This window comes from Euprymna scolopes, chromosome 19, assembly GCF_053919585.1.
Source record: "Euprymna scolopes isolate OS-2025 chromosome 19, ASM5391958v1, whole genome shotgun sequence".
NCBI lineage: Eukaryota > Metazoa > Mollusca > Cephalopoda > Sepiida > Sepiolidae > Euprymna > Euprymna scolopes.
This window is the reverse complement of record NC_136500.1, coordinates 16,533,480-16,548,310: the sequence shown is the minus strand read 5'-3', so window position 1 is coordinate 16,548,310 and position 14,831 is coordinate 16,533,480. Positions and strand designations below refer to the sequence as shown.

The 14,831-nt window shown below is 29.5% G+C and overlaps 1 protein-coding gene across 2 annotated transcripts in view; it reads right to left on the bottom strand.

Moving 5' to 3' along the window:
• LOC145303455 (putative RNA-binding protein 18) overlaps window positions 1-14,831 on the bottom strand; it is a 66,046-nt gene that overhangs the window by 19,593 nt on the left and 31,622 nt on the right. For both annotated transcript variants that reach the window (XM_080144793.1, XM_080144792.1), the window contains 2 exons: window positions 9,076-9,164; window positions 796-922 (listed from right to left, as the gene is read on the bottom strand). In XM_080144793.1, coding sequence (XP_080000919.1) covers window positions 796-922; window positions 9,076-9,164 — 216 coding nt within the window. The remainder of the gene's footprint in view (window positions 1-795; window positions 923-9,075; window positions 9,165-14,831) is intronic.

Genomic DNA, 14,831 nt, shown 5'->3' with positions numbered 1-14,831 from the left:
ACTTTGATTAGAGACAAGTAAAACAAAAACATATACAAATATTAAATCAGAAATACTTGTCCAAAATAGCTCCCCCTAATATTCTTTAGAAATACATGTAAACTTTAGATAGTAGTTATTACTGGTGATTAGTGTTGGGGTGATTAATTAAAATCAGAAAAATTTAAACTTTTAGAGATACAAGAATCTGTATGCAGATTATAAAAAAGTTGTGCCTATTTTCCAATGCCATAAACGATTCTTTTAATTGCTGTTCTTGTTTTGTTTTTGCTTAAAAGTTAATTTACCATTGCTGATAAATATTTATTGATTTTAGACTATTAACATCACCCACATTCAGCCTCTTCTGAATTTAATTTTAATTTTTCTCTTTATCAATACACATAGAAACCAATGGATGCCTTATTCAAAGAAAAAAAAAAATGAATAAAGTTGGGGTTTTGTTTTTTAGATTAGTCAGACTAATGTTCTCATCTTGAGCATTATTTTCACAATGTTTCAGCCAATGAAAACTTCCCGTATTTTGGGTATATCTTGGAATCTGTTTTGTTGAACTTCAGAATTGTTCAAAATTCTGTGCAGATTCCCAAGATTTGACAGAACAGATTTTCCAAGTTTGGTAAGATACACATGAAAAAAGTTGGAGGCTTTATTTCTGCGCATACAAACACCAACAAAACATTAATTAAAATGAAAAAACAAGCAAGAAAGGAAAATAACTGTCAGTATGCTTATAACTTAATATTGGTGTATGGTGAAATACTTTGAAAGCAATCAAGTGGAAAAGCAATTTACCTCTTTATTGTTGTAAGTGGCAAAACAATAGCCTCGGTGTTTGCCTTGGTCGGGGCCAGATTTATGATACATCAAATCAAATTTATTTAACTTGCCATATTTTTGCAGAATTTTCAACAGGGAAAATCTAGAAGAAAGTAAACAAAATGCTTTTTATGCAACATTCAATTCAGATTATAAATTCAAATTTTCAAATTCTTTTGATAAGGAATTTAAAAGGATAATCCCTTTTTTCTCAGATCTTCAATCCCATACAGATGAGAGCCGAAAATTTCTGAAATTATTTTATATAGGAAAATTTTTAATTTTTAGCCTTACCCCCCCCCCCCTCCCGACCCTGAAATAGCACTAACCCTTGATGGGTTGAACTGGTTTCCTCCAAAGGAGGAACTTTCATGAGAGTATTAAATTCACAAGCAGTCCTCTGCCGCATGTATATCCCCATCAGGGAAGATGACGTTAGGTTTTTGCAGCTCTTTCACAATGGTCAAATTTGAATAAGTTGACAAAGGATAATACCAGAACATTGTAGATTCTTAATTATTTCTTTTTTTTACAATTTGATTTTTATGTTAAGAAATTCTCTTTTTTGAAGATAAATTGTGTGTATTTATCAGTTGTTGATGGCATTAATTATTATTGCCGATATATTAATTTATTATTCACATAATTCCTTTGCAAAAGATGAAATAACTGGAAAATAAAGAAAAATAGGAATAAAAACATTGAATCATCAATTGGAAAATCTTTATTCAATTTGTAAAATCTGTAGTAATGAGAAAGGAGATAGTAATTTGAAAAAAAAAAAAAAAAAAAAAAAGACCAAGACTTCCTACTTGTCTTATATAAATGAAACATGTCTAAAGGAATGTTTGCTGCCTAAATATAGTTTAAGATTTATACATATATACAATTAGTCTGATGACATCCCTGGGAATAAAACATTTTAGTATAGCTTACTTACCATAAGTATATTTTACTATTACAACGAAGCTCACTCATGTATTGACCACTGTTGAAAAAAATACCGAATATTACAGCTAAGCTCTACTTACGTTTCAAGCACTGTCATAGTAACTACTGAAAATATTTACATCAAATTTCATGTAGATACATAAAATATATATATATTATAGTTTGTAATATTATATATGTGTATATCAATGAAATAGTAATAATATATAGATACGGGGGGAGGAAAGAGAAAGAGAGAGAGAGAGAGAGAGAACGTAGGTGTATCTTATTTATAAGTATTTTAAGTTTGTACTCTTTATCCTAACAGAGAAAGGATAGTAATAACAGACATAAACCAATCTAGAGTTTAGAGTGAAAAAAGTAAATTCCCTTCAATGTTAACTTTCTGATAATTTTTTCTTTTTGTTTGATAAAATGTGGGTGTAATCAAAATTTAATTTTTCTCTTTATCAATACACATAAAAGTGAGTTTTTCTCACTCTGACATTGATATTAAAAGCCTACTTTTTCTATGTAAACATTAAAACAAACTTAATATACTCAGTCATAGATATGCAAGCAACTTCATGAAGGTTAATTTGCATATTTCTTTGAAAAACTAGCATGTTAATTACTTATTCATTTTTATGGTTTCTTATTAGATGATTGCTTTCATTCAACTTATGTTTAATTCTATTTTTGCATAGTTTCTACATTCTGCATAATTGCATAGAATTTAGGATGAAAACGTTCTTACATATGGACATGCTTTATATATATATATGTGTGTGTGTGCGCGCGCAAAACGTCTCTACCAAACTCCTTTCTAAATATTTGATCTACAGACTTGAAATTTGATATATAGGGTATTTGAACCTCAGGAACACTTTCAATTTGATTTTTAGTCAGTAAAAATAGTTACTAAAGGGTTAAAAAAAAATTTTTAAACCATTGACCTTGGCAGGAGTAAATAGACTAACTTCTGAGCATGTGCACATATGCATTTTTAACTTAATGTCATTTAATTTTTAGCTTTTTATACATCTGGAGATAGCTCAGATGGTAACAACAAAGGTTGAAGCGCTAAAAGCGTATTTTATGACCAAGTATTGCCAGGTGGCCTGCTAGTAAGTGTATAATTCTTACTTTTCTGACATTAATATGGTTTTTTTTTTTCTTCTCTAGGTTAGAGTTAGCTTACAAGCAATTTATTTTTTAATTAGCAATATGCATGGCCAATAAAATGCTTTGGATAATCACAGTTTTGTTCGTAAATAAATATACTTTCAAATGAATTAATAAATAATAATGTACATTATATATTTTAAGAATTTTAAGCAACAAAGTGATAAAAATCTGAATATCATGAAACAGTGTTTTCGGTAAGGTTTTGTAAAGCCCCCACCCCCACACAGATTTGTAAATGCTCATTCCACGTTTGGATTAAGAATTTTGTCATGAAATTTGGAAATTAATCAGAAGAGATGTTACTGTTAATAGTTTGGGGTGTCCAAAATACTTCTGACCACTGGTTTTTTGTTGTGTTAAAAAAAAAATAAAAACGCCTTCAACATGACAAGTATTGAAAATTTTGAAAAAAGAATTTTCTTCAGATATCCACTAGTAAGTAAAACAATCTTTTTATTGTTTTTATACATTAAAAGTATAATTGTATGTTGTTTTCTCTTGTAGTAGCTAGCAATTTAAAATGACTATCCCTGGAAAAAAAATTGTTTTTATTTAGGTTGGATGGAAAACTGACTGTAATAATAGCAATAGCACAGCTATAAAGTTTTTTGTTGACTTTTAAATTTTAAAAGAAAATTAAAAATTATTAAAAAAATATTCTTACACATTTAGTTAGAGCTATTTGGTTATCAGAATATATAATTAAAACGATCCTAACCAGTCCAGCATTATGAATTTGCAATTTTTCACATTTCTGGTAAAATTTTTTAAATATTTATACGATTGAAAAGACAAGATTTTTAAATATGTAACTTGTGTACATGTTTATCCATTGCATTAGTTTTTAATGGCAAATTAAAGTGTTTTGCTTTGAACAATTGAAAACGTGAAATATGATTCTTTTGGTTCACGTGTATGAATGGTACCCCCCTTTCTATTTTTTTTTAATTTTAGTCTTTTTTACAGTTTTTTTAGCAGATTATCAAATGGACACTAATCTATCAGATTATCAAAAAAAAATTTAAAGAAAAAAAAACTGAATTAAAAAAATTTTTTGAAATAAGATAAAGTAAAAAATAGAAAAGAAATCAATATTTTTGTAGGGGTATTCAGTTTTTAGTGAAGTTAAGAAATAAAAAACGTCTTGGACTGGAAAGTTTAAAAATGAAATAACGTGTCACTTGGTAGAAAAAGGCTATGAAATGTAATTTATCACTGTGTGCAAGTTCCTTCCTCATAGGTTCTAAAACGGCTAAACCTATTTTTTGCAAATTTTACAAAGTTAATTTATATGCGTGGTAATGTTCTTAGATATGTTTTGTACAGAAATTCATCTGATAAGTATCGAAAATCAAAAAAATCCGATCTTAAAGTCTTTCTCTCCTAGATAACAAAAGAATTTTTACAGAGGAATATTTTACATTTCACAGACCAAGGCAGATAATGAAATCTCAGCAAATCATTTCTTCTTTTAAAAAAAAAAAAAAAAAAAAAAAAAAAAAAAAAAAAAAAAGATTTATTGCCATGTGGAGATACAGCTAAGTGGTAGAGCATTCGATTACAGATCAAATGATCCCCTGTTCAAACCCGGGTGTATCTCACCATTTTATTTTAATTTTTTCTTATTAATGAATTCAATTTACAATAAAAGATATACCGTTTTTTTTAAAAATTGCCAAAAATCATTTGTTTGTATATTTTAAAGCTAAACATTAATCAGAAGTGACTTTTCCAGGGCATTCATCGTCAAGCCCAAATATCTGCTATGATATTGTAAACAAACACAGACGGAATTTGATGAATGACAATTATTTTTTTTTATTTTTGCGAATTAGTTCATCAGGTAAATTATTCCTCATAGTATCTAATAATCAATAGAGGATTGTCTCTATAATAATACATACGCAATCTGTATAAATAAAAATATCATGTTTAAGCGTATTGTTTGTATGACCAGGTAACGCTGGGTGGTCAGTTAGCTGAAAATAAAAATCAAATTCATCCAAAATTTGTGAACGATTTGCCAGATTTAACAAAAATTTTTTTTTTTTTACTATTATTTAAACAGGTGGGCAAAAAATACTTGATAGTTTTCCAAACGTCACGTTTTCTGTTAGAGTGACATCACTTGTTTTAAATAACATTTATTTTTGTCTGCCTGTCTTAATTCTTGTAAAGTTTCACACCCTCATTTACCTAAATTTGCATATTTAAAAGTAATTTGATATTCAAAACCTAAGCCATAATATTTTCAAAAACTAATAGTTATGAACCACTAACCATAAATATGAGTGTCAAATGCTCTCTTTATAAAAAAAAAAAAAAAAATTCCCTTAATCCTACCTCTAACCCTAAGTACGAGTGGCAAGCCTAAAATCTTTAGCTCTAACAATCATACTAAGTCTGAGTGGCAAGCTTCCAAACAAAATTCTTCTGTAAGCTACATAAGCAAAAAGTCCTCTAAGCTACATATAAGCAGCAAAAAAAAAAACAAAAAAACATCCTTCCTTGAAGTTGGTTGTTTTACGGCATATCAACCCTTTTCGGGTTATTTAATGCCGAACCCAATGATTTTGAAGAACAATTTTTTAATAGAATATATTTGGGTTATTTTTTTCAAACCAGTTTCTATTTGACCCATAGTTGGGACCCTAACAGGTACTACCACTCTGGGTCAGAGTAGACCTGGGAGCAATGGCAATTAAAGGATGGCTCCACACTCCCCAAAGCCTGCAAGCTGGGGCCTCACCATCGGATATAGTTTAAGGTCATGTCCAAGACCCCTTCCTTAAAGAAAAATGCACATGATTTATCTCATAAAAAATAAATCCGTCAACTTTCCTAAAATATTAGAAAGTCTCAGAACGATGAATTATTTTACATTAAATTCATGTGAAACCAACTCCCACTCTAAATTCTAAAATTGTTTTTGTCCTACTATTAACCCAAAGTCAGAGTGGCAAGCCTCCCCAGTCTCTCAAAATTGCATAAAACCCTCTTAAAGCTACACAATCATCTTAAATTTAAAATCATTTAAAAAAAAAAAAAAAAAAAAGACAAAAACACAAAGAAATGGTTAACCGTTCTAAAACATTAGAATGACCCAAAATGAATCATTTTACATTAAATTCTAAAATAATTGTTTATCCTTCATTAAAGTTTTTCAGGGTGTTCACACGTAATTGCCTAAAAAAGTAGAATCATATTTTGGAGAGGTGATCAGATGGGAGGGGGTGTTAACAGACGGTATTAATCTACAATAATACCAAAGAAATATTGCAAGACTAGCTGTACCCTGCCACGCGTTGCTGTGGCTCAATTCGGTGTAATGGAACAATCTAATAAAAAGAGAAAATGCATGTTTCTTATATTCTTAGTACAGCAATCCACTCCAAAAAGTGAAAAAAGCTGAAAATGAAAAAAAATGGTACTCTTGCAGAATTGGATCCGGATCCTCGGGAGTTTCCGTCAATCATGTCTTGGGCTCGACCAACAATCAGTGGATTAACGTTGCTATAATGTTGAAACGCTAAATAGAGTTTTTATTTTTTTTTTTTTTTTGTATTCAAAAATGTGAGTTTTTAGTTAATATTGGGGGGCAGGGGTTACTATAAACAGATTCGAAAATGTTGTCCAAAAACAAATAAATGAAAGCAAAGGTAAGGTAACGTTCCTACCTAACTTCAAAATTTTTTAGTGTTTTTATTTTTTATTTCATGTAAAATGTTTAATCGGCTTGAAAAATACACCCTATTTATCAATGTATTTGAAAAAGATAAATGGTCGCAGACTGTTGAACATGTTAAGTTTGGGAAAATCAGTTAAAAACTAAAAAACTATACAAAACATTGTCAGAAACCCACCGAATGTATGTTACCATGACATAGGCTAACATATTTGGTGAGTTTCTGACAGTATTTTGTATAGTTGTTTTAGTTTTAACTCATTTTCCCAAACTTAACGTAATCAACAGTGTCCGCCACCATTTGTATTTTTCAAATGCACCGATAAACACCGTTTTTCGAGCCGACTAAACGTTACATTAAATAAAACTGGTTTGTATTACTAAACACTTGGTATATTTGAAAAATACAAATGGTGGCAGACTGTTTAACATGTTAGGTTCGAGAAAATGAATTAAAACTAAAGAAAAACTATACAAAATACTGTCAGGAACTCTCTCAGTATATATTACCATGACATAGGCTGACATATATTCGGTGGGTTTTTTTAACAGTATTTTGTATAGTTTAGTTTTAACTCACTTTCCCAAACTTAACATGCTTAACAGAGTTTGCTGCCATTTGTAATTTTCAAATATAGCGGTAAACACTGTTTTTCAAGCCGAATAAACATTTTACATTAAATAAAAACACTAACAAATTATCCAGTTTGGTAGAAAAGTAACTTCTTGCCTTTGATAATATTCATTATACATTTGCTTTTTGACAACTTTTTCGAATCTATGTGTACAGTAATACAAACCCAATGAAAACACTAAAAAATTATCCAGTTAGATAGAAATGTAACTTATCTTGCTTTTGAAAACATTTACTTGTTATATATTTGTTTTTGTTGACAATTTTTTCAAATCTTTGTGCAAGTACAAACCCGAAGGGAGTATTTTTCTGTTTATTTTTATTTTTGGTACCATGCTATTTTAAAATAGTTTTTCCAAGTTAAATTTAACAATATCTTTTTTTTGGGGGGGGGGGTATTTATTTTTTTTTTTTACATTAGATCCTTCTCCACAATTTTCTTTAAAATGGCTACTTTTAAAGGTTTTCGACTATGTTGAATAAGAAAATCTCATTTAAAATTTGCAGAGGCAAGTCGTTTTTAAGATATAAAGACATGTACAATGAATAAACACCCCCAACCTCCTCATATTAGGAACGGCTTTCGGAATAAACACCCCTAACCTCCCCATGTTAAAAACGGCTTTTGGAATAAATACCACCATTCTCCCCATGTTAAGAACGGCTTTCGGAATAAATACCACCATTCTCCCCATGTTAAGAACGGCTTTCGGAATAAACACCCCCAACCTACCATGTCAAAAATTGTGGAGGTGGACCTAATGTGAAAATTTACCTTTTGTTTTTTTAATAAATTGTTAGTTGAAAGCACAGAATAGTTACAAAACACCATCCCCTCCCCATGGTAAGAATGGCTGAAAAAAATAAAGATTCTCTTGGTAGAAACTTTTGTAATTCACCTAAATTCCTTTAATAAAGAAAAAGCATTCATATTTTCTTATATAAAAACAATTTCTGTAAAAAAAAAAGAAAGTGTACTTCCAATTTTGTTAAAAAGGTTTTCTTGAGAAAATAAAAAACAAAAAAACTTTAACCTAACAATTTACGTTAAAAAAAAAAAAAAACAAACAAAACATCTGACCTTATTACCAAATAGGCTCCAGCTATAATATTGACCATGCCGTTCACGTTGAGTTTTTTTTTTTTTTTTTCAACTTAATATGCACAATATACTATACAGGCGACTGGGGACTACCTGTGAATTTAATATTCCTGTGACACTTCCTCCTTCAGAGGAAACTGGTTCAACCCACCTAGAGTGAAAGTTGTACAACAATGTGCAGAATATTGTGCATCTATGCATATTAAATCAGTTTCATCTTTTTTAAAAAGAAGCCAAACATGCAGGTCTCCACCCCACCCCCTCCAGGAGTGAAAAATTTACTTTCACCATGATATGGTTATTGAGAAAAGTGCAAACAAATGAATGGATGAACAATTTGGGGGCAAGTTTACCCCTATAATGTCCTCCAGAGTTGGGGGGAGGGGGGGGGGCAACCAGAGTTATTTTAGAAAATTTATTCTAGCAAAAATTTACTTTCACCATGGCTAATGTTTGTGCGAAATTTCAAAATAATCCAAGGCATGGTTATTCAGAAAAGTGCAAACAAATAAATGGACATATATTCCATTCTAGGACATATTTGACTTTTATATAGGCAGAAGAGATTGCATCAGGAGTCTAGGTACTTTTTTCTAGCAACCTTAGCAACAGATTTAGATATAAGTATTTGGACGGAGGGGGTCATATCAAAGTATTTAAGATAGAGATATATATAAAAGAATAAGAGAGGAAAAAAAAAAAAAAGCTGCTGCTTACTCTGTTAATCGATGGTCAAGGTTACCAACCCATAGTCGGCATTGGTCAATCTCAGAACATTCAGGTGGAGGAGCAGGCAATTGTCCAGGCTGTAGAAACAAACAAAAACATGCAAGATGAAGAAATAGGTTTAGTTTAAACTAGCTGTATCTACATTTTGTTGCACAGTACACAGTGAAATCATTTTATTTTTTTCTTGGCAAACTTATAAAAAAAAAAAATTTTAGTTTCATATGAAAATGATTTTTCAATTAAAAATTGAATTATTCCCCTACTTTTCTGTATGGGACTGCATAATTTTTAAAAAATAAATTGTTGTGAAATACATTATGAAAACATACTTCACAATATATTAGGTTGACGAGAAAGTTCTTGCTGAATTTTTTATTTTAATTTCAAATGATGCATTCTTAAGTTTTTGTCTTTATGTCATCTTAAAGAGCATTTGTTGCTCTATCCAATCGTTTAAATTACAATTGTTTTAAAATAATTATGTCTTCTCAGAATGTTGAACACAAAATAGGAAAATAGCAAATTCACACAAATTTCTTGTTTCAATTCAAGCTAGGTTGAAAAGCTGTTGAAACAGCTCACAATATCAACACTACACAATGGTGGTTTAAAAACTTTTGTGGTGACAACAAGAGTCTTGAAGATGATGAGCGTAGTGATCAGCAATGATCAACCATCAATAAGAGCCTTAGTTGAAGCCAATCCATGCACAACTATATGAGAACATGCTTCTGAATCAGACGTAATGTATACAATGATTTCCAACCACTTGAGAGAGATTGTGACTTGTAGTAAGAAGTGGGTTCTTTACAATAACTGGCAACGCTCAGCTCAGCGGTTAGATGTTGACAAAACTCCACGATATTTCCCCAATGTTATGACCCTTTAGGCTGTGATCACAGTGTAGTATCTGTGTTAACTGTGCCAAACAGAGTCAAAAGATTATTATTATTATTAATATTAGTTGATTCGAGCAATAATGGGTCACTGGATCGATTATTATGATTAGAAGAATAAACAATTAAATTGGGGAAAAAATGATTGACATATATCGCAAAAGGAATGTGAAAATAGATGTAAACATGATTTTGGGTTTTCATAAACAAATAACTAGATTGAGGACATTAGGTTGGTCTGAGACACATAACGATGTGACGTAAAGAAACACATGATGTATGTAGATTTGGGGAGGTTCTAGGCAGTCGTTAGCTGGACATTAGAGGGAACAGACGACTCAAGATGATGTGGGAAGCGGCATCACTTCGGACAGTCAAGATGTAAAGAACGTCTAATCTCTGAAAATGCCGGCCAGATCATGAGAATAAATGTTCATAAATAATTCAGGTATGTGTTGTGTTATTTACATCTGTTAAAAAGAACTGTTTGTCTACAACTGTTTCGATGCGTCCACGTCAATCGTTTCCTGTTAGAACTGTTGCATAAATGTTATATGCACACTAGATGATCAACTAAATGATACAACATATATGCATACATGCATTTACATGTACACGAATATACAGATAAAACATAAAACTCAACTATTAAACATGTCCGTCATTATGGAATATAGTCACATACAACATGACACGTTTTATAATATATATCTCCCACCTGACTATATAACACCAAGACAGAGTTGCACTAAAGAAATTCATGCAGACTGTTTGGTAGTCTGAGACCAGTCTCATCCATCAATTTTTTGGAAAACCATTACGGCAAAGAAGTACTGTCAACAAATGGACAATATGCATCAGAAACTTCGACAACACCCAGCTTTAGTCAATAGAAAAGGCCCAATTGTCCTGCACGACAATGCCCAACCATATGTTAAACTGGCCCTTCAGATGTTGAACGTATGAACGTATTTGGCTACAAAACTGCCTCATCCGCCATACTCTCCAGACCTCTCACCTACCAACTACAAATTTTTCAAGCATTTTGAAAACTCTGCGTAAGAAATACTTCAAAAACCTAAGCGATATCAAAAAACATCTTCAGCGACTTCATCGCCACCAGAATAGAAAATTTTTATGTTACTGATATAAATACACTTGTTTTGCATTGGCAAAAGAGTTATTCTGACGGTGCTTATTTCGATCAATAAATTTTTGTTTGAGCCGAGATATGTTCATCTGAATTTAAAAGTTAAAAACTGCAAGAACTTTCTTTTCAACCTGATATTTTCAGAATCATAGTCATCTCTAGACAACTAGAAAAAAAGAAAACATTTTTCAATTATGAGAGAAAATAATAAATATTGTCAAGGAGAATAATTCACATTGTTTTACTGAAGAATCAAGTCTCGATAACTAAATCTTTGGTTTTTGAACAAATTTTTAAAATGTGAAGACAAAAATTAAAACCTAAAATAACATGGAACTTTGCAATTCAGAAAAATAGTTTAACATGTCAGCTTAAATGCTATTTAGGTTAGAGACTAAAGTTATCAGGCCAGATAACGTCTGTGTGTCTTGATGATTTTATATGATTATTTAAAATTAAAATCTAAACAATTATATCCAATTAATTTAATGAGGAAATAAGGAAATAAAAAAAAGGGGAGGAAGAGGGGAAGGGAAAGATGGTGGGAAGGGATAAAGAGGGGTAGAGGAAAAGAATGAAGGGAAAAGAGAGGAGAGGTGGAGTGACACCAGTAAAAATTACTCATCAATGATTAAATTCAATCAATAGCTAGAGATGCTTCAGCGATCAAGATTCAACATTTTAAGCGAAATCCAATAGAAAATGGATGGCAAAAACCGAAATTCATCAACAGAATCCTAAAACATTTTAGTAATTTAGAAATGATCAATCAAAAAACATCTCAGTGTTTATATATTCACATGCAAACTTAAGGCGAATCTTTTCAAACTTGAGAACTTGGACTTGATATCAAACCAAGTTTATTTGATTTATGTAAGTCGAATTTTCTCATTCATAGTTGATAGAATGAGAACAATCTAATTCTGTAGATTAAATGAATGGGTTAACTTGAAAAGATAAGGCAACTGAAACGTTGTGAATATATCAACGAATATGAGAATTACAGTAACAATAATAGAAATGATATTGGGAAAAAGAAAAAGAAAGCTAAGAAAATAAAAAGGTAACAGGAAAATAAATAGAAAAAAAATGAAAAAGGAGAAAACGAAATGGGAAAGAAAAAAGGGGAAAATAAAAACAAAAAAAAAACAGAAAAATGAACAGATGCAGGAAAAGACGCAAAGGAAAGAAAAGACAAAAGCAGATAAAAAAAAAAAAGAAAAAGATGGGACGAAAAAAAAATTTTTAATTTAAATTAAAATGAAGAAAAATGAAAATAAAAATTTTTAATTAAAAAGAAACAGACCAAAAAAAAAAAAAGAAAAAGACCCCCCCCCCAAAAAAAGACCCAAAAAGGAAAAAGACCCAAAAAGGAAAAAGACCCAAAAAGGAAAAAGACCCAAAAAGAAAAAAGACAAAAAAAAGAAAAAAGACAAAAAAAAGAAAAAAGACAAAAAAAAGAAAAAAGACAAAAAAAAGAAAAAAGACAAAAAAAGAAAAAAGACAAAAAAAGAAAAAAGACAAAAAAAGAAAAGAGACAAAAAAAGAAGAGACAAAAAAAGAAAAGAGACAAAAAAAGAAAAAAGACAAAAAAAGGAAAAAGACAAAAAAAGGAAAAAGACAAAAACGAAAAAGACAAAAAAACGAAAAAGACAAAAAAACGAAAAAGACAAAAAAACGAAAAAGACAAAAAAACGAAAAAGACAAAAAAACGAAAAAGAGATAAAAAAACGAAAAAGAGATAAAAAAAACGAAAAAGAGATAAAAAAAACGAAAAAGAGATAAAAAAAACGAAAAAGAGATAAAAAAACGAAAAAGAGATAAAAAAACGAAAAAGAGATAAAAAAAAACGAAAAAGAGATAAAAAAAACGAAAAAAAGAGATAAAAAAAAAACGAAAAAGAGATAAAAAAACGAAAAAGAGATGAAAAAAACGAAAAAGAGATGAAAAAAACGAAAAAGAGATGAAAAAAACGAAAAAGAGATAAAAAACCGAAAAAGGGATGAAAAAAACGAAAAAGAGATGAAAAAAACGAAAAAGAGATAAAAAAACGAAAAAGAGATAAAAAAACGAAAAAGAGATAAAAAAACGAAAAAGAGATAAAAAAACGAAAAAGAGATAAAAAAAACGAAAAAGAGATAAAAAAAACGAAAAAGAGATTAAAAAAAACGAAAAAGAGATAAAAAAAAACGAAAAAGAGATAAAAAAAAAAGAAAAAGAGATTAAAAAAAAAGAAAAAGAGATAAAAAAAACGAAAAAGAGATAAAAAAAACGAAAAAGAGATGAAAAAAACGAAAAAGATGAAAAAACGAAAAAGATGAAAAAACGAAAAAGATGAAAAAACGAAAAAGATGAAAAAAAAACGAAAAAGATGAAAAAAAACGAAAAAGATGAAAAAAAACGAAAAAGATGAAAAAAAACGAAAAAGATGAAAAAAAACGAAAAAGATGAAAAAAACGAAAAAGATGAAAAAAAACGAAAAAGATGAAAAAAAACGAAAAAGATGAAAAAAAACGAAAAAGATGAAAAAAAACGAAAAGATGAAAAAAAACGAAAAGATGAAAAAAAAACAAAAAGATGAAAAAAAAACAAAAAGATGAACAAAAAACGAAAAAGAGATGAAAAAACGAAAAAGAGATAAAAAACGAAAAAGAGATAAAAAACGAAAAAGAGATAAAATAAACGAAAAAGAGATAAAATAAACGAAAAAGAGATAAAATAAACGAAAACGAGATAAAAAAACGAAAAAGAGATAAAAAAAGAAAACAAAAAGAGATAAAAAACGAAAAACGAAAAAGAGATAAAAAAACGAAAAAGATGAAAAAAAACGAAAAAGATGAAAAAAAACGAAAAAGAGATGAAAAAAACGAAAAAGAGATGAAAAAAACGAAAAAGAGATGAAAAAAACGAAAAAGAGATGAAAAAAACGAAAAAGAGATGAAAAAAACGAAAAAGAGATAAAAAAAACGAAAAAGAGATAAAAAAGGAAAAGAGATGAAAAAGGAAAAGAGATGAAAAAGGAAAAGAGATGAAAAAGGAAAAGAGATGAAAAAGGAAAAGAGATGAAAAAGGAAAAGAGATGAAAAAGGAAAAGAGATGAAAAAGGAAAAGAGATGAAAAAGGAAAAGAAACAAATTTAAAAATTTATATGTAAAGAGAGAAACTACTTCCAAACAATGCAAAACATGCAACTAAGTATTGTTGCATTGGATAACCTTTTAAGTCAATGACTCAAACAGCTAGTGGTTTAAGTGCATTTCAATGAAATTCAATGAACTGTCTTAAAAAATAATTTTATTCATCACAAATTATGAATGTTTTAATCTAACAAAGTTTTAACAAAATAGAAGTCAGTCTGACCTATCCAATACTTTATTCAGACGCGCACATTTTTCCTTTTTTCCTACTGTTATGGCCATGAATATATTTATTTTGTGTCACTGCTTTCTGAAAATTGTTCCAATTTGGACAACTTTTACAGTGAATACATTTTCCTTTAGTCATTAAATATTCTTAAACATTAAAGGGAGACAATCCTAATAGTTATTTTCCTTTACTTATGCAAAATAGCTTAAAACACTTTATATTTTTAAAACACTAAAGGAAAGTTTCCACATTAAACATTTTTTGTTCTTTATTAATCGATAAACGTCAACTACATTTTTCAATACTTGTTCCATAAAATAGTTGGATTACGA